Source organism: Misgurnus anguillicaudatus, chromosome 17 (genome assembly GCF_027580225.2).
Source record: "Misgurnus anguillicaudatus chromosome 17, ASM2758022v2, whole genome shotgun sequence".
NCBI lineage: Eukaryota > Metazoa > Chordata > Actinopteri > Cypriniformes > Cobitidae > Misgurnus > Misgurnus anguillicaudatus.
The window spans coordinates 28024446-28044621 of record NC_073353.2 but is presented as its reverse complement, the minus strand read 5'-3'; the positions used below and the strand labels follow the sequence as shown (position 1 = coordinate 28044621).

At 37.1% G+C, this 20176-nt stretch overlaps 2 protein-coding genes across 3 annotated transcripts in view; both read right to left on the bottom strand.

Annotated features, from left to right (window-relative positions):
* LOC129452147 (cohesin subunit SA-2) overlaps positions 1-15157 on the bottom strand; it is a 34045-nt gene extending 18888 nt beyond the window's left edge. The window contains exons 1-23 of the mRNA XM_073855286.1: positions 15011-15157; positions 14112-14189; positions 13922-14006; positions 13591-13755; positions 13369-13465; positions 13085-13161; positions 11744-11815; positions 11438-11642; positions 11198-11349; positions 10442-10515; positions 9698-9821; positions 9375-9470; positions 8623-8702; positions 7373-7480; positions 6208-6325; positions 5810-5927; positions 5570-5673; positions 5214-5306; positions 5046-5132; positions 2828-3031; positions 2668-2744; positions 2376-2461; positions 2203-2285 (exon numbers count right to left, since the gene is read on the bottom strand). Coding sequence (XP_073711387.1) covers positions 2203-2285; positions 2376-2461; positions 2668-2744; positions 2828-3031; positions 5046-5132; positions 5214-5306; positions 5570-5673; positions 5810-5927; positions 6208-6325; positions 7373-7480; positions 8623-8702; positions 9375-9470; positions 9698-9821; positions 10442-10515; positions 11198-11349; positions 11438-11642; positions 11744-11815; positions 13085-13161; positions 13369-13465; positions 13591-13755; positions 13922-14006; positions 14112-14152 — 2346 coding nt within the window. The 5' untranslated portion in view covers positions 14153-14189; positions 15011-15157. The remainder of the gene's footprint in view (positions 1-2202; positions 2286-2375; positions 2462-2667; positions 2745-2827; positions 3032-5045; positions 5133-5213; positions 5307-5569; positions 5674-5809; positions 5928-6207; positions 6326-7372; positions 7481-8622; positions 8703-9374; positions 9471-9697; positions 9822-10441; positions 10516-11197; positions 11350-11437; positions 11643-11743; positions 11816-13084; positions 13162-13368; positions 13466-13590; positions 13756-13921; positions 14007-14111; positions 14190-15010) is intronic.
* Positions 15158-15760: 603 nt separating this feature from the next.
* LOC129452582 (uncharacterized) lies at positions 15761-19653 on the bottom strand. Of its 2 annotated transcripts, none has more exons than XM_055216567.2 (8): positions 19333-19653; positions 19118-19236; positions 18717-18762; positions 18537-18604; positions 18350-18452; positions 16770-16888; positions 16429-16574; positions 15761-16349 (listed from the first exon to the last, which is right to left on the bottom strand). In XM_055216567.2, exons 1-8 carry the CDS (start codon positions 19394-19396, stop codon positions 16241-16243), a joined length of 774 nt encoding a protein of 257 aa, XP_055072542.2. In that variant the 5' UTR covers positions 19397-19653; the 3' UTR covers positions 15761-16240. The 2 variants fall into 2 exon arrangements, with proteins under 2 accessions (XP_055072542.2, XP_055072541.2); XM_055216566.2 differs by having other exon boundaries at positions 18717-18768; positions 19333-19650.
* Positions 19654-20176: the final 523 nt, after the last annotated feature.

The following is a 20176-nucleotide window of genomic DNA, read 5'->3' as shown; positions in this document are numbered from 1 at the left end:
TCCTCTACGTTACAGATCGATCTTTAGAAATTAACATGAAAATCGATTCAGAATCGGTGAATCGATTTTTTCAACACAGCCCTACAGATTAAGGGGTGGTTTATCCCCTTCTGACATCACCAGGGGAGCCAATTTCAATTACCTATTTTTTCACATGCTTGTGAAAAATGGTTTACCTAAACTAGGGATGCACCGAATCCAGGATTCGGTTTCGGATTCGGCCGAATACTGGGCTTTTTGGCGGGGTTCGGGTTCGGCCGAATCCTAGATTTTTTTTCCACCGAACCGAACCCTAGGCTTGCTCTACGCTGGTCGATGTCACGCAGCCGTTGATTACACACATCGGGTGCTGACGTGGAGATGAGCTTTTTCTTTCGGTCAGCTGGACACACCAAAACTTTTAAACACCGCTGAAAACGCCTTGAGGACCCCAAATGCCAGCTGTTTTTCAGCCGAGCGCTTGGTAGCTGTGATACTTCAGCTGTGAGCCGGTTGGTTGCTGTGGTAATGTCCCGCCCCTCCTCCACTGTAATTGGACAGCCGTGTGAAGACTGACATTGACGAGCGGAGCTTCTCACTCAAAGTTAAATATAGTTTTCAGCGCGGAGCTGCTTGCTTGTTGGAAAAACGAGCGTGTCGCAACGCATCGCTTTCATTATGCATAGGCTTATGGTTATTGTCAAAATAGTTTTTCCAACTTGTCATCCTGGCATAATGTACAGTTAAAATTAAATAAAATGAAAAATACACTGCTGTAGACGTTTTTTACTTCATTAAGGTGTTTTACTGTGTTGGAATAAGGATGCGAGTAGGATTCGGTATTCGGTTTCGGATTCGGCCGAATCTTAAACGGTGGATTCGGGATTCGGCCGAACCTAAAAAAATCTGGATTCGGTGCATCCCTAACCTAAACTAGTTACTGGGTCGATCTTTTTCACATTTTCTAAGTTGATAAAAGCACTGGGGACCCAATTATAGCACTTAAGCATGGAAAAAGTCAGATTTTCATCATATGTCCCCTTTAACATTTATTGTGCATATAGTTTTTGTAACCATCACAAATGAGAGACTGCATAAGATATTTATCAAAAATCACCTGTCACATTTCAGGGCCATTTAAACAAACTTGTTTCAGGACATTCATGTATCTTTAACCTAAAATCTTGATGCGGAATACAACAAAAGCTCTTTGACAAACCCAAATGTTGTCATTTTTAATTGCATATAACAAATTATGCTACTGTCAAATTCTGATAAAGACAACAGAACAGATTTGCTTTACTCTATGTGAAACATGCAAGCGATAGCACAGTAATGTGGTATGGGAGTAGAGCTCGGTACACACCACAGACAAGAATGAGAGCATAATAATTACACTAAATATAGAAACCGGAAGAAAAGACCTTGACAGTGTTTTAAATGATGTGGACTGATACAAGCACAGTCAGTCTCTGGTGTTAATAAATATTCTTTCATAGTTACATTCAGGAGTGGACGTGCAAAACGCTTTCCACATTCTGTGCAGACATTTTCTGAATTGGACATACATCCCAATTTTTATGCCAAATGCACCTCTTTTCCACCTCACCTCTGGTTTCCATCATCATTAGAATTGCAGATTAAGCCGAGTTTCCATCTAGGCCAAAAATGTGCCGCCTGCACTGTCAGTTATTGATGAGAAAGCAGCCAATCCAGAGTCTCCTCTGTACTGCTGACTGAACGTCTCTTACCTACAGGTCGCCAATATTTCACCACTTTAAGGTTAAAGGTGGGCAAATATGATTACCACGTGCATTGCATGGAAACACAGGCCTAATAAGAAGCCCAGACATTAGCCGCGAAACATCTACAGAAGAACGCAACCATTACGCCCCTTACAATCCATCACCTGCACCTACTTTTCCTAAGGACTCACGATCAATCGCTTACTTATTAAAATCCACTGGACATAACCCAAGGCCTCTAGGAGCCTCCGTGGTGATATCTGAAATGCAACGTGGCCACGAATCTTCGTGATGGATCATACGGCAATACTGTAGACAAAGAGACTTGCATATAAAAAAGCTGTTTTAATGAATTACCCAAGGGAAAACTCTGGCCTTCCATCTGTACTTGTAGACATTAGCAGTCTAAGCATAACATCATCCGTCTATGACGGGGTCACGCTCTAATATGATTGCTAGAGAAAGGCAGCCGTCTTACCCTGGAGGTCAGACCTTCACCAAAAGTGTTGAGCTTCCACAGGATACAGCTACACATACAGCGCAGAGCCTCAATTGTTATCTACAAGAATCATAGATGAGAGAGATAAATGATGTTGAAGGAGAACTGACTGATAATGTAGAAAGGCTGATGCATTATTAATAATGTTATCTCCGTGGGCAGACCACCGTGTTTGATCTCCGCCTCCAGCAGTTTGGTCCCCAGCTCATGCAGGCTCCATTTAGACAGATCCTGAGCACTAGACAGCAACGCACAGAAACAAATTCAATCACATTTTACATATTTACATTCATTCATTTATTGACTAACACATGGGAGAGCATTTAACATTTCGTCAATGAGCTAACAATAAAGTGTAGCCTAGTCTGTAAAGCCACGTTTACAAGTAGGAATAGATTATGTTACTGTTGGAAAGATGAGCAATGTTAAAGACAGAAAGCTTACTTGTTGAATGCAGTAAGTTTCTTCAGTGTAGACAGAATTTCAATAGTGCTGTCTTCATTTGCGGTAAAACTACAATCCTGATCATAAAAAAATTAGTTTTTTAATGCAATATAACAAAAGACTAAGACAACCACATCAACAAGGTTTTAACTGTACTCACATTTAGTGATTCTTCTAGCCGTGCTCCCAGTGTGTGTGTCCAGCACTGAATGAGCTGGTCAAAGGTGGACCGGGCTGAAGAGTACCAGGGGGAATCCTGAACAACACAGATGTTCTGGTAGGAACGAGCAGCTGTCTCCAGCAATTCTACGTCTGTGTGTCTGTCCACCACAGTCTCCAGTTCAGCCAGCAAGGCCTGCACAGACTACCAATGCACTGACATATTAAAACTGACAGAATGAATGATTAACTTTATAGACCCCTTCAAGGTTTGTAAACATTGAATGACTATCGGGTGCGCACGCAGCACGGGGTCAAACTGTTTATACAATCGAGGCTTTATAATTTAATCTAACAGGGCTAAAAAATGATGACTTGCCTCAAATGAAGTGAGCACTACAAACACAAGCCTCTTTGATATCTGCATTGTTCCAGTCTGCACGTTAATTGCTTGCAGCGCAAATGTTGTATTTTTTTTGTTTTTGAAATTCTGCATAAATCGCGAAAACTTAACGGAAGACCCGGTGCGATTTTCACAGCCCACGACGTAAGTAGGCATTTTTGACGATACCAAATAATACGCAACTCAATCTGCTGTAATGACTTTTCTGACCCCGACATGCGCAGTGGGAACAGCCTGTGACGTGAACCGTGAAGGGGTCTATTGACAAGATGTATGTGGAATTTAAAAATTGAGGCTGAAACATTAAAATAATGAATGTGAATATTGTAGTTTTTCGTAGTTAACTCAATTAATTTAAAATGTTTTTAATTAATATGACAAATGTGTTAAAGGGGATATTTCTAAAGACTTTTTTAAGAATAAAAAAAGTATGTATGTGAAGTAAATGGCACCAAATGGCAGTGCCATAGTTGGATAGTGCAGATTAAGGGGCGTTACTATCCCCTTCTGACATCAAAAGGGGAGCCAAATTTCAAATACCTATTTTTCACATGCTTGCAGAGAATGGTTTAGCAAAAGTAAGTTACTGGGTTGTTATTTTTTACATTTTCTAGATTGATAGAAGCACCGAGGACTCAATTATAGCACTTTGTAGCACAATTATGGCTTTTTTCACATAAAACATAAAACAAGACATGCTAAAGAGTAAAAAAATGAATTTTATCCTCTTATTAAAGGGCAAATACTGATTCTTTTGTGTATCTTAGAAATAAAAAAGTGCTTCTTAAACATTTTGTCATGCACATACTATCAAACCCCACCCCCATAGACAATTCAAGACATATATAAAAAAATGACAAACTATTTCACAAACTAATTACAAAAAATATTAAATGATACAATGTACTATTGTTGGTTAGTAGTCATATTTTTCTAAGGTTTAATTAGACAGAATTGAAGTATGATTTATTGAATATGATAAATGAACGTATTTTTATATAATGTCATAAAACTGTGGCCCACCTGGCACCATCTCACGTCCCCCAGTTTGGGAATTACTGGTCTAACCTGTCCTTTTAATTCTGGAACTACTGTCCTATGTACTTAAATACTGTGCATTTTAGCCATTTATTAGTCCAATGCCCTATAGACTTCTATTTTAACTGCATTATTAACATTTCTATGTGAGTATTTGGTCAATTACAGGATCTCAGACTGAATCATCTAATTCTGAATTCTGATCATTTAAAGGTCACGTTTCTCCTGATCCCATTTTTCAAACTTTAGTTGGTGTGTAATGCTGCTGTAATAGCATAAATAATACCTGCAAAATGATAAAGCTCAAAGTTCACTGCTAGGCGATATATTTTCTTTAACAGAATTCCCCTTTCAAAGCCAACAGCGAGCAGCCAGTTTGGACTACAGCCCTCTACTTCCCTTCTGAATGACGTCAAAGCAAGAATGTTTGATTAAACTCCGCCCACAGGAATACGTCAGTCAGCTCAAACGGCTCTGCTAAGCTAAACTGCTGTCGAATCACAACACACTAAACAAACTACACAATCAGAACTTATTAAGTATTTCTGAAGGAGGGACTTCATAGAACAAGGAAGACATCAGCCCGTTTTGAGGACAGTGAAAACAGCGCTATACAGATAAGTAAATTGTGTGAAAAATAATGTGTTTTTTTTTTACATGTGAAACATGAACACATGTTATATTGCGCACTGTAAACACAATCAAAGCTTCAAAAACACAGAAAGAACTGGTCCTTTAACAATTTTTTATTTACTGAAGTAGCCATACATGAGCTTACCTGTGTGTTGTCATGATTACAGGTGTCCATCTGGAAATACTGAGGTATTCTTAAAAAGGAAGTCAGTTTTTCAACATCCTCCGAGTACTAGACAGGACATCACATGACAGCTATGAGCAATTTATGAAGAAGCATTCCATGAGAAAAATAACAGGCAATAGGTTTTACCTTAGATAAAAGCTCAGGTAGCACTTTAATAAAATGTTCAGTGAGTTTTGCGCAGTCATCAGTTTGAACTTTTTTCTCTTTAGCACTCATGACCTGAAAACATACAAACATATAGTGATGGTGAAATCAAGTCATGCTGTCGCTCGACAGGTAGAGCACTGCATTAGCACTGAACACAAGGGTTTGATTTTTAGAGGACACACATGCTTCGGATAAAAGCATCCGCCAATGCATAAATGTGATGTAATCAACATACCAGTGTGTACATTTTTAGGTCATCTGACAGCAATGTTGCATTACAGCACCATCGAAAGAAAACAACAGATAAATGTATGAAACGTACGCTAGAGTCTTACCTTTTTACCTGTACCTCTCCCTGATAATGAAGGACCCTCTGATGCCTGTCTTACTGATGCCAACAAGAGTTCAATCACAAAGGTCTCCTCCACACTGCTCAAAGCTACAGTAAATACATTTACAATCTATTATAAACATTGAGCAAAATTATAATGTAATTTATAGTTTTTTTTTTTAAATAAAGTAAATATCTACTAGAACTGAATTGAACTAGATTGTGTACACAAGTATGTACTAGCCTTGTTCCTGACAGGAAGAGTGAGGTAGGAGTAGTGAGGTAAGACCGGCCCAGTCTTTCAGCAGAACTCCTGCACTGTCCCACAGAGTGTCCACGAGGTATAGCACATGCTGATGCAGCTATAACACAATCATCATATACAAAAACATGATTGTTGGTTATGGTGCTTCATCTTGTGCACGATTTTTTAATTGTTGGTTTAAGTGTACATGCATCATATAATTGTTGCAAATAATATATTGCACTGCAACGTTTAAAATGCTATGTGTTTTTTTATTTGAACTTGGGTTGTCCATGCAAGCATGTGTCAGCATGTGCACTAACGCCAGACAGTTACAAAATAATATATATTTTTTTTTAAGGAAACAGTGCACAGGTACAGTGTAACACATACTGTACCTGACTCTCTGTGTGGAAGCGGATAAGGGCTCGTACTCTGGCTAAGATTAGCTCTCTGTGTCTATCCTGTTCAGAGGATCCATCCATGGACCTTGAAATTTCAGGGTTGCTGAGAAGCCTAAAGTCAAGATACAGCACCATGTTAGCATCCACAAACTCACATTATAATACCATGCATAGACAGTCCACCACATGTAACCAACTAGGCATGTGAGAGTATCAATTATTCATGTTACAGTAATTGCTACAATCACAGTATTACATTTAAAGATAAACTATTATTACCAAAACAATACCAAAATAAGACTTTTTAATAAGGTGAAGAAACAATTTAAAATGACTTGTAAACCCCCCTCCCCCCACACGCACGCACGCACGCACACACACCCCTGAAAGAGGACTGTTTTCCAGAGCTTCTTTCCCGTGCTCCCTTTCTGTAGTTCAAGAGAGGTGAGTTTGGCAACATGGTGGAGCCTTATCTTTAAAAACACAGACACAACCAGTGACAACGAGTCAGACTGATAGTTGTCGATTCCAAACCGAGTCTCCTCAATGTCCTCCCTACGAAGGAAAACATCCTCTGTTCCTGTTGACATCTTAGCTTTTAAAAGCTCGGCGGATCACGCAGCTCACAGCACCTTATAATAATAATACTAATAATACACATTTATATAGCGCCTTACACACAATACTCACAACAGATACACTCTTGTAATTATTACTTTACTTTACCCCACCTCTCCTTGCAGTGTGAACAGCGGCTGGTGCAGTAAGCCTAGGGAACGTTAGCTTGCTACGATTTCAGTACAGTAAAATCAATAATCCTGGCTCTTTCTCAATTTTCTGTTAATATTCTATTCACAAAATACATCCAATAGTACCGCAATGTTAAAAAGTACTTGTGAAAATAATCCTCCGGGCTCTATTTGCGATCGTCCGCCGATTAGAGCAGGAAAATGCTCCACAGTGCTCTGGCATCTTATCTGCTGCCATGCAACGAAACTAGGAGTACGACCGGTTTAAGATGGCCGCCGTATTTCTCAGTCCCCAGCGGCCAATAGGGCATCTAGTCTTCTATATGATATCTATGTGTATCACGTGCTTCCAATGAAACCGTCTATATCACAATATTGAATATAGACACAAGTCAACAGTCAACGCAAACCTGTTGTAGAGGAATTCACCAGCAGTGGCAGCAAGAGGTCTATGGGAGCAGTACACAAGTTGGAAGATGTTCTTATAGTCATCAGGACCTAAAACATCCTCACAAGATCTAACAAACATAAAAATAACAGTGAAATGAGTAACCTGAATACATTACAGACAAAAAGCCTAGCATCTTATTTATACATAAAATGATAATAAATTATTTCTGGTTCATTACATTGACTGTCGTATATGCAGGTGCCGGAATGCATTAGGCAGGCCTGATTACAGATTGTCACATATACTGTATGTGTCATACAGTACTTTAAGCAACAAACAGCATAAAGAGAAGAAATAAAGAATTTGGTTCCAAAACGCGATAAACGGCATTTAAAAAAAGCTACCACCAAAATCAGTATTGTATTAAGTCAGTATTAAAAAGTTAATTCTTAATTTAACACAAAATCCGATATTCGCCTTGTTATTCTGTAATCTTTTCTTCCTTTATTCCCAAAACGCGATAAACGCCAGTCCTCTTTCTCTGCAGAATGCAATAAATCCGCTCAACAAATCACAGCGAACAACAATTATGGCAGCGCGTTGAATACACACAGAATCCTCATCTAATTTGTACTTCGTGATCAACAAACAAACAAAAACAAAATATTTTTTATGGCATTGATAAACCTGTGGTGGCACTCGGGCGAAGGAAAAATGCGGGGTGTTGCTTGTTCTCACACGACAGCATCAAGCTTCTGTCATGCTAACACATTGACCCCAGGTGATCTTATAAAAAACTTATCACTATTTTAATCAAAGTCAACGAAAATCGAGCAGGACCAAAACATTTTACAGCTGATCGTTGTCAAAAAAGTAATTGACGGTGTTCTTATGACAAAGTAAGTGTTTTGATTAATGCCATTAATGTTTTGATTTTTAATCAGTGTATACCACTAGTCAACTAAATGAATATAACATGTCAAAGATGAATGCACATTTATATATTGATTCAATAGATTTATAGCATTTTGAAAAAAGCCTGTCATGGATTTATTGCATTTTGCGGAAAAAATAATCAGTTTTTATAATACATCTTTGAAAATTAAATTATGGGTTTGAATTTTGTATGTTATTATAACCTAAAGATGCTATGTAACAGAAAATAGTGTTTTTCATCTTATAACTTTCTTGGTATAGAAAACACATTTTTACCCAAATTAGTCAAAATAGATTTATTGCGTTTTGGAACCAAACTCTTCAAATACTCACTGGGACATGACCATCAGCAATCTCACGGCCTGTATCGCCACTTCATGGTCTTTGTCCAGCGTCATAGAGATTATTCTCTCCTTAAACAAAAAGAGCATTTAATCATTCATATAAACACTTTAACTACCCGCTGTGAGAGCAATCTGATCTCAAAACACACAAAATGACTTGTAGGTTAGAGACCCACCGTAGCACCTAAATAGCTCTTTAAATTGTGTTTACTGGAAGGTGTGAGGAATATGGTGAAGGTGGGGTCCTGTGGGAAGCTATCAGGATAGTGTGGGGATACTGAGCCCAAGGCAAACCTTAGGGGCTTTTCAGCCTGTCAATCATCAATCATGCCCTCCTGCTCCCACTTGTAAATTCACTCAACCTGAACTTACTGTAAATGCTGCCAAGAAAGCTCCAAGAAGTTTGGGCAAAAACAGAAAGACAGAGGACAAACTCACAACCAATAACCGTTCTTATTCCATAAACGTTTTGCACTTTTCCACAAAAAACTATTATAAATCACCTCAAGCCATCATTATAAACTATCATCACTGCACTCATGGTAGGTTGTTTCAACCCATGTCCGGGTCAGATATGGACAAACTCAACAGTTGGGTTAAATTGGGACATTTTATTCGGATTGTCTGATAAGGAAATGTGACACTCCACATTTTTGCTCTTAGTGTAAACAGACTCTGGAAACTTTGTAACAAGATGTATGTGACAAGCATACATGTGAGAATATGAATATGAGTTGTTACCTTAAACCTGACTGTGAAGAGGTCCATTTTGGAACTTATTTGATCCTGATAAAGTCCCTGTAAACCCAGTACACATTTTAGACGCACATCAGGTTGCTGTGGAATAAATGAACAATGGAAAGCAAAGTTAACTTCAACTCTCTGTTGATGCGGAAAAGCATCAAGTCCACAACATTTCTACCAGAAGGTCAAACTACTGACTTGTGTGTCTATTAGGTACAGCAACAAAGAACAAGGACAATTGAATATCTAATAAATGTTCCCCCTCCCAAGTCAAAGATCAGATCAAACCTTTAATAACTAGTATACTGATGATGACCAACCTTGTCATGCATCATCCATCCCACATACTTCAGGTAGCTGTCATTCAGAAACACTGAACTGTACAGCTTCATCCACACAGTCAGTTCCTCCATACAGATGGCCCTGATCTCAGGAATCACATCTCTGAAATTCATCAAACAGTGATGATGGTATGACGGTCAATGACGTGACGTTAATTATTTTGTGTCCGTATAATTCAATTACATGTAAAAGGGTTACAATTTAAAAATAAATTGTGGTTTAACCGGTCTGTGTCAATTGGTCTAACTAGTATATTTTAAATGAAAATATAAATATATTCATTAAAAAATGTGGAATAAAATCATCTAGTTTAGTGTAATGTGATTTTTACATACATTTTTACATCATTTGTCAAAGATTATTAAGAAAACAGAGCTGTTTTCAGCATATGTCAGGACAAATATTACAAAAACGCATTATAATTTACATTTAGAAATAACTAATTATAAATATTTTTTTTATGATGATTATGCTTACATGCCATCAAGGTGCAAAAAATATTTAATATTATCATTCTTTTTTGGTGCAATTGGTGGTTACACCATTTGACATTTTCAGGTCCATTCAGTCTTTCCTTTCATAAAAATTGTGCAAATGTAATTTTCTATTGCAAACAATCAACATAAATATACTATGTGCATTAAAATAAACCACTTTTGTCACTGACCCATGTACTTTGTTGTTGAAGAAGCAAACCCTATGGCTATGGTTTATATGATTACCTGTATCTCTTCAGGAAAACGCCTTTAAAAATGGCATCCATCATGTTCTCTATTTCAAATTTCTTGTCCTGTAGCTGATAAGTGAATTCATTTATTAGTTTCATTTAAGAAATTCCTTATATGTGTCCATGTCTGTGAGATTCAGGCTAAAGTCTGTTAATCCAGTTCTGAGATTAGGAGTATAAAAGTTTGATTTCAATTAGAGTTGCACCGATACAGTATATCAGCCGATTAATGGTTTCGGTCAATAAAAGCAATTCTGTAACACTATTGGCTATCGGTCATTATATGAATGAATTACATTCAGAAAATGTAATTTTCAAAATTTATTCATGCAAGTTAATATAACCACCAAACTATCAGTATCGGCCAAAATCAGCCTGAATAATCGGCTATCGGTATCGACACTCTAATTTCAATAATTGGTTTTACATTCATTCCAATCTGGAATGACCTGACATGACCTTACTCAGTCAATATTAAAGGTATGAAGGCTATATTTTACATTATGTAGGATAATTTTATTTATGAAACAGTAAATCCCAAAATTGACTTTAGCATGGGTTTTCACAGGCAGGGACACATAAGTGTATCAATACTAAATACAAAACAATTTAGCTCTTTTAGATAAACGAATCATGTTAAAAGAGATTTGCAGGTTGCGTCAGTCTACTCTTCATACAATACAAATAATTATTTATTACCAAATATAATTTTTACCCAAATTTGGCATCTGACATGCTGTTACAGTCTAACCTCATTGATCTTCCTCTGGATCCTATCCAACCTTGGAGAAGCCCGTTTGCTGGACGCTTTGGCCACCTCAACCTCATACAGCCGCTGACTGTTATCAATGCCGACGCTGAGGCTAAGAGCCACATTAACCAGAGCGCTAAGCAGTTTAACCGCTGCAGAGACAAACAACATCATATGCACTCTTCAGAATGTGTGCACTTCAAGTCAAGGGGAAGTAATATTCAAAGTAAACTAACTTACCTGCCAGTGTACAGGTGTGTCTAAAAGCACGAACTCTGGAATCAGAGAGCTCTGTCAGAAGTGAGATGAGTGTGTTTAGGAGGTAGCCGTCAAAGATTACACAGTTCTGACACTGGGCCACTAGCACCGATACGAAATCACAGAAATGCGAACGAAACCTTTTCCAATACAGGCCAGACATGATGAGCGGATACTCGCCACTGTCCTGAGGTGGGTGAAGAAAGGATTAATGTTTTCTTTTATTAAATAAATCATCATTATGGCTTCTATTTAATAAAAGAGGAAGGAAAATAAACTGAACCATACAATGTCAAGAGGCCATGTGACAGTTAAAATCCACGGAAATGCAAGAAACTTCTTGTATTGTAAACCTGTGCCCTGCAATTTCAAACAAAACAGGCAAATGAATGATAAAACAAGGAACATGGAAAATACTTCATTATATACACTCACCTAAAGGATTATTAGGAACACCATACTAATACTGTGTTTGACCCCCATTCGCCTTCAGAACTGCCTTAATTCTATGTGGCATTGATTCAACAAGGTGCTGAAAGCATTCTTTAGAAATGTTGGCCCATATTGATAGGATAGCATCTTACAGTTGATGGAGATTTGTGGGATGCACATCCAGGACACAAAGCTCCCGTTCCACCACATCCCAAAGATGCTCTAATGTGTGGAGATCTGGTGACTGTGGGGGCCATTTTAGTACTGTGAACTCATTGTCATGTTCAAGAAACCAATTTGAAATGATTCGAGTTTTGTGACACGGTACATGGTAGTCATAAAGGAATGGCATGGTCAGAAACAAATGTTTAGGTAGGCCGTGGCATTTAAATGATGCCCAATTGGCACTAAGGGACCTAAAGTGTGCCAAGAAAACATTTCCCACACCATTACACCACCACCAGCAGCCTGCACAGTGGTAACAAGGCATGATGGATCCATGTTCTCATTCTGTTTACGGCAAATTCTGACTCTACCATCTAAATGCCTCAACAGAAATCGAGACTCATCAGACCAGGCAAAATTTTTTCAGTCTTCAACTGTCCAATTTTGGTGAGCTTGTGCAAATTTTAGCCTCTTTTTCCTAGTTGTAGTGGAGATGATTGTTGATTCCCGGTGGGGTCTTCTGCTGTTGTAGCCCATCCGCCTTAATGTTGTGCGTGTTGTGGCTTTACAAATGCTTTGCTGCATACCTCGGTTGTAACGAGTGGTTATTTCAGTCAAAGTTGCTCTTCTATCAGCTTGAATAGTCGGCCAATTCTCCTCTGACCTCTAGCATCAACAAGGCATTTTCGCCCACAGGACTGCCGCATACTGGATGTTTTCCCTTTTCACGCCATTCTTTGTAAACTTTAGAAATGGTTGTGTGTGAAAATCCCAGTAACTGAGCAGATTGTGAAATACTCAGACCGGCCCGTCTGGCACCAACAACCATGCCACGCTCAAAAATTGCTTAAATCACCTTTCTTTGCCATTCTGACATTCAGTTTGGAGTTCAGGAGATTGTCTTGACCAGGACCACACCCCTAAATGCATTAAAGCAACTGCCATGTGGTTGATTAGATAATTGCATTAATGAGAAATTGAACAGGTGTTCCTAATAATCCTTTAGGTAAGTGTACACTTTACATAAGATACCTCATCCAGATCTTCCACCATTTTACTCATGACGTCAGTACGCTGTTTGCTCTGAAACATCTCTGCTGTTACCATCCCTACAAAAGTACAAACAGGATCATTAACTACAATATCATCTACACCTATCAATTATATATATAATCATATACAATAAATGATACACAAGGTGTACAGATAAAAAAATGTATGTGTACTGTAATTAAACACAAAAGTAACACAAAGCAGAAATAAATTTAAATCATGCAAACGATTATGCCAGGAAGTACAGATAATATAAAATTTACCTTTGCATCCACAACACTGGATAAAAAAGCTTATGAGATCCAGCAGTGCCGTGTCTCTGTCCGCAGTATAATCATCAATCCACTCATCCATCACAGCCTTTCACAAAACAAACCATTATTTAGTCATATATAAGCATTGTATAAATAACAAAAAAAACTTTGTAAAATGCCAACTAGTTATTCATAGTAGGGCAAAATAAGATATGTTTTAACAAGATGTACCTGCATGGCACTCCTGCCCATGCTGACCACCTCAAACAAGGTGACAGCTTCCACATCTCCATTTTTGAGCTGATTGTTCTCTGCTCTTCCCAGACTCCCATTACTGCTCTTTGAACGCTTACGTTTAGCATTCTCCGAGCATTCCCGGGCTTTTCTCTTTGCTCTCTACACAAGACAAACACACTTAACATACAGTATAAATAATATATACATACAAGACATGCACTGAAATTAATACAAGAATACACATAATACATATTTAAAAAAATAACCAACAGCTCGAAGGTAAGTGTCTCTATAGTGGAGTTATATAAGATGTAATCTAGCCTACCACAGTCTTCTGTCTGTTTTCATTCCTCTCACTCGAGGCGTGATGTACTGATAGACAGGAAGAGGCATCGACTACTGAATTCTCCCTGAAAACAGGATACACAAGCAATTGTTTTTCTGTACATATAATATACATATATATAATATATGAATAATTAAAGAGTATTTAAATTTAGATTTTAAATTTTTACTTTTGCACCGATCTGGACAGTAAAGTTGGTTCTGCTATCATCTCTCAGATCATAGTTGGATTAGGGACTGATGCTCATCTGGATAACAAAACAGATTATGTAATATAAATGTGACAGGTGTGCTTGAATGTTCGTGTTATTATAAAAGGGATGGTTCTCCCAAAAATAAAAAAAACAAATCTATAAAAATTAAAATAAAAGTTTATATTTCTGGGTGAGCAAATGTAAACAACAAGCACCTTATAAGGCCAGGTGCATAAAAGTAGGCTATATTTACAAAGCTTACATAAAAATGTTTGCACACTTATATGTGTTGACAAAAGGTGCTTTGCACCTTTATGGGTTGATAATAACAAAGTGCAAAAAATAATAATAATAACAAAGTGCACACAGAATACTTCCTGATGATATGAATTTCAGTGTACTGTAACAAAATAAGACTCTTATTACCTCAAATATAAACCTACTTGGCAAAATATTTATATCAAAACGATCCACTTCAGTTGAATGGAGCATGGAGGACATCCACATGAAAATAAACTCAGGAAACACATCCATCTTTGATGCCATTGGCTTAGATGCACGTCAAAAACAAAACCAAGCACATGATTGGCCATTTCGAGTGTCAATAATAATCGGTCTTTTCTCTGTTACAGTCATTTTGAAACAATAGTACTACCCACAGTTTCATTGAGTTGCGTGAGGACAACATTAACGATACTATACGCGTTAAAAACACAACTCGGGTCAGTGATACTGTATATTATTTACCTCAACAAGCATATGACAATCAGGATATTCATTCTCTATACTGAATTCTCTATGTTTTATTAAAGACTGTCTTTTATACGATATATAACAAGTATGCACAAATGCAATCGCTGCTTTTAAATTTTTACCAGTGACAATCCGCATCTGGATTGGTGAATGTATGTAACTGCACGTATAGATTTGTCGACTCCCTGTTCAGTTCAACATACCCGCGTGCACGAAAACGAGAGCGCGCTGTACGTCTGACGTCACCAAGAGGAGGGATACTTTACATAACTGGAGCAGTTACACTAGTTTCATTAGAATAACAATAAACTACATTTATAGTGCCATTGTGCCGTAGATGAGACTTTAAAGGGGACATTTCACAAGACTTACCGGATGTAAAATAAACCTTTGGTATCCCCAGAGTACGTATGTAAAGTTCTAGCTTAAAATACCATATAGATAATTTATTATAACATGTTAAAATTGCCACTTTGTAGATTTAAGCAAAAATGTGTCCTTTTAAATGCAAATGAGCTGATTGTACTAAATGGCAGTGCGTGGTTGGATAGTGCAGGTTAAGGGGCGGTATTATCCCCTTCTGACATCACAAGGGGAGCAAAATTCCAATGAGCTATTTTTTCACATGCTTGCAGAGAATGGTTTACCAAAACTAAGTTACTGGGTTCTTCTTTTTCACATTTTCTAGGTTGATAGAAGCACCGGGGACCCAATTATAGCACTTAAACATAAAAAAGTCAGATTTTCATGATATGTCCCCTTTAAAAGAATTCAAAAAGTGACAAATGACACTTTAAATTTACTTTACAGAATAGTACCATAATGTTTTTACAGTTATATTAAATATATTAAATGAAGTTCTCATTTGACAAATCACGTTTTTATTTCAGAACACGATTAAATAATACATTACATCATTACAAGAGGTACACAATTGTAACTGTAATCCACGTTTACAGTAAAAGGCTGATGACCAATGTTAGCACCATTATGAACCGAACAGGAAGAATGTGCAGTTCAACTAATGCATTAAAACATTATTGCACAATTTTCAAGAAAAAAATATGTCTGAATGTTCAGACACGAGCCAACACTACTTAAACTATATATCTGTAATAGGTAGAACACAATTAAAATATTGTATGACTAAGTAGTCCTACTCAGATTGTAAACATTTTAATTTTTACTACAGTATCATAACCTAGTAGTAAACAAGGTTTTTTTAATATATTTGCATCATACCTGTGCAACTGAGCAAATTGAATGACATTAAAATGTCTCTTTAACATTTTTTAAGAGATTTACTAATTCAGACAATTTCTCATTATTTCATTTAGTCACTATAAATTCTGCTATGAGGAAATGTTAGAGATGAATTCCATAACTGGGGTAAGGTCTCCTGTAAGTTCATCTGAGAGCGACAACACCGTCGATATTAAGTTGTGTGTCAAATCAGACACCCTGTAAAAATAAGCATCATTTATTATCTGGATGATTTCATTTTGATTTTAACAAATAGACTAAACAAAACCACACTCACCAGCTAACATATTGTGCTGGTAACTGAGGCTCCAGCTTGGACCCCTCTTCTGTCAAAAGAGACATCTTCAGTTGTTTGAAGTTGGCCTCAATATCCTTTCTTATGGTGCATAATGGCAAAATGTTTTTGATCGAGTTTAGCACTTGCTGTAGAAGATGCAAAAAAGCGTAATGACTACCAAACCTCATAGATTTTCTTTCCACATAATCATATCAGTGTAATAATTTATTGAACTAAATAAAACCAGTGATTTAACTTAAAAAAAAACAATTAAACAGATTTAAACTTCTGTGCTTCGCATATACTGTACAGACCACATAAATAATATGAAACAAACTCACATAAATTGCTGACAGCTGATGAGCTATGTATTTATGACTGCCCAGATGCTTCACATCTTCATCCAACTGCTGACTGAGAACCAGCAGCTGGTTCAGTTTCCCAATGTGAGGAAAATATGCTGGAATAAATGATTTCCAAACCAAATCAATCATCAATAAGCTATGTGTCATTAAATAAATGTGTACGTGAAATTAAATGTATACTTTCCATGTTTAAAGAGCCACACAGACCCAAAATCGAAAATGATCTGTATTGCAGTGTATCATGTAGCTGCCATCAATGTAAACAATGTGTAAAGTAGTTCAACCAAAAAGTGCACGATTAATAAATTATTAGCTTTTAAAGTAGGGAGTCGACTCTGAATCGCTGAAATGAGTCGTCATATGAATTGAATCTCCTGCCTGACTTTATCCACGTAATACCAACACTTTGCATAAAAATCTCCGCCTACAGCCTTGCCCACGGGAGAAACAAAAACTATGACCTGCCCACAGCTATTAACATCATATCACGCTGTGTTTTCAGTTTGTGTTGTTTTCACCACCAAAGGATGAAGATATATGAAGAATCTGTGGTTAAAATTACTTTTTTAAGGAGGGATATACTAAACGTTTGGCTGTGAAGAATCAGTGGTAAAAATTACTTTTTCAAGGAGGGATTTACTAGACGTTTGGCTGTGAAGAATCAGTGGTAAAAATACTTTTTCACAGAGGAATTTACTAGACGTTTGGCTGTGAAGAATCAGTGGTTAAAATTACTTTTTCACGGAGGGATTTACTAGACTTTGGCAATGAAAGATGGTTCAGTACCTACTTTATTTGGAACAACATGCGTCTCCTAACCACAACCTGTAAGTATGATTATAGTTACATACTTGCTTAAATGAGTGTAAAAATGTTAATGTCTGTCGTTGTTTTTATAACCTGGACTAATGATGAATGTTGTGTATTGATGTTGTTTTTTAAACTCTTAATATACTGTCAGAGAGTCACATTAGCAAGTGTTTTTATTGATTAATGATGAATGATGCGTATGGATGTCGATTATGTCTTCTCAGTAAATCAAACTAGGTCAATACATGTTGCACTATTGTTGGTCTGTGCCACTGATCTGTGGTCTGTGCGGAGACTCTGTCAGTTGACCATTCAGAGCAGAGTAGGCAACTGAAAGGTGGGGTTTAGGCAGACTGAGTTGTTGAACGGCTTCACACGAATCGTTTGGGGATCTATGAGAAATGGGGAAATTTTAAATTATATTTTGAGAAAATTACAGTGTTTTTTGACCGTGCATGCATTTAAACCCATTGTCCGGGACTTATAAACAGTGATAGGACGCTTAAAATTGGCATCTTACTGGCTCTTTAAAATATAAATATTTCTGTGTGGCCATTAAAATTTAACCTTTTTTATTATGTTTTATTTAGACATGCATTACAAGGTGGGAAATTTTTCTAGCTAATCATTTTTGCCTATATAAGACACAATATATTTCCCAGGCAGGTACTTTGCACCTGAATAGCATGAGACAATCCCAGAGGGAAATAAATAAAATTATGACCCCACTTATTTCTATTTCTTACCATCTGAAGGCGGTCTTTCCAACATATCAATAGGGCTGCCATGTATGATATAAACTTCCACTCGTGGAAAGAGGGTGGACAACCCTACATCATCCAAATAGTCCTAAATAAATGATTAAAAAAAAAAGAATATATCACCCAATATTCTAACAGGAACTGAGGAACGGTTCAATTTAAATTTAGTTACCTCAAGTTGAATAGCTGGTTTTGAAAGATGTTTAAGGCACTGGTTCATCTGATATATTATCTCAGCCCCTTTTGACAAAGCAAAATTAGGTGGTTATAAACATGTTGCACACTGCTATTTTATTACTAATCGCTTTCAGGTCAAAATTATTCTTTCAGTGTTAAATTGTAACAGGTTTACCATGATGTTGAAAATATTCAGTTTCCTCTGGGTTTGTCTCCTGCTCCTGTAACTAAAGAAATAGATTAAAAACCTGCAAAAGCACAATATGGTAAAAACCGGGGTCCTTCTTGCTGTGAGGCAAAACATTTTATTTTAAATCACAATAAAATCTTAACGTGGCTATAAACAGAAAGGGTACCTAAATTATCCAAAAGAAATATTTAAGATTATACAGTATTTCACATTGACATCAAATAAGCCCTTTACTGAGCAAAAGTCTCCTTGCTTCATTTTAAGAAATACAACCACACAATTCCTAGGATTATTATAAATTAAAAAATGCATAGTTGTGTCTACTAGTAGTCTCAAACATTTGAACCCCCCTGTATGGCTGCATCATTTTAGTAAATGTGTCTCACCTGATGGACCTGAGCTCTTATCAAAAGGTCCAGCTGGCTGCAGAGACACAACATCTCCAGAGCAACCTGCTCCTTGCTCAGGTGGATGGGCATCAATGGCTTCCTCACATAAACCTCAACTATAAACATTCACCATGAGAAAAAAAGCATGCAATCTTTAGTTAATTACATGCATTTTATAAAAATGAAGTGATTACCGAAGAGATCATCGTTACCTTTGAAATGGGAGTTGTATGAACAAGGTTTGCAAAGCGGATCCGTCAGACTTACAACTGCCATACTGAAATAATCCCACCAGTGACATATGTATCACTGAATCATATGTCTTAATACTGAATGAAGTGAATCATTTGTTTGCTAATAGCAAAGGGGCATTTTAGAGATCCTCATGTCATCTCCATCCTCTCGTTCTTTCGCACACACCGCCGCATGCATGAGATGTAACTGAAAGGCGTGGTCAAATCGAAGCATGAGAAATGTATAATTGTTCTGTAAATCTGCCTTAACGTTAACTGATGTAGAAATAGAAATAAAATGGGTGTTAAACGGCGATTAGCATTAGGGACCTAAAGGAATATGCACCAGACGTACGAGGGACGATGTGTCAAAATACTATTTTTTCTGGCTTACATGTTTTATGTTAATAACAGTTTACTTTGTGGTATCATCGAAATGCCTGTAAATGTTTGTTATACTCATTATTTGTGTAAAGTAATGCATAGAAACGTAAACGGCGTTGTCACGTGATACTTGATACATTTTAGAGCGCTGGACCAGTGTGCCACTCTTTTGAAAACATCAAATAAATGTTACTCAAGATTAAATAACAAATTTGCGTTTTAGGGAACGCATACCTACAGAAAATCAAGCATCGTGAATTAAATGCGAAATCCGTCATCTTGAGCCATCAAGCGCCCCCTTGAGGAAGATAACGGCAGGTTCAATAGGGAACTGCTACTGCCTACTAACATTTCACATCCACCACACCTTTTCAGTTTTATTTTCTGGTCGTTTAATCTTGTGAACGATAAGATTTTAAAGTTTTGATTAAAGTTTTAG

Coding starts and splice junctions, on each gene's coding strand:
- LOC129452582 (XM_055216566.2), bottom strand. CDS start 19,396: ATGGCAGTTGTAAGTCTGACGGATCCGCTTTGCAAACCTTGTTCATAC. Junction 19,237..19,332: donor ATACAACTCCCATTTCAAAG/GTAACGATGATC, acceptor GAATGTTTATAG/TTGAGGTTTATGTGAGGAAG. Junction 16,889..18,349: donor GGAAAGACCGCCTTCAGATG/GTAAGAAATAGA, acceptor CATTTATTCCAG/CATATTTTCCTCACATTGGG.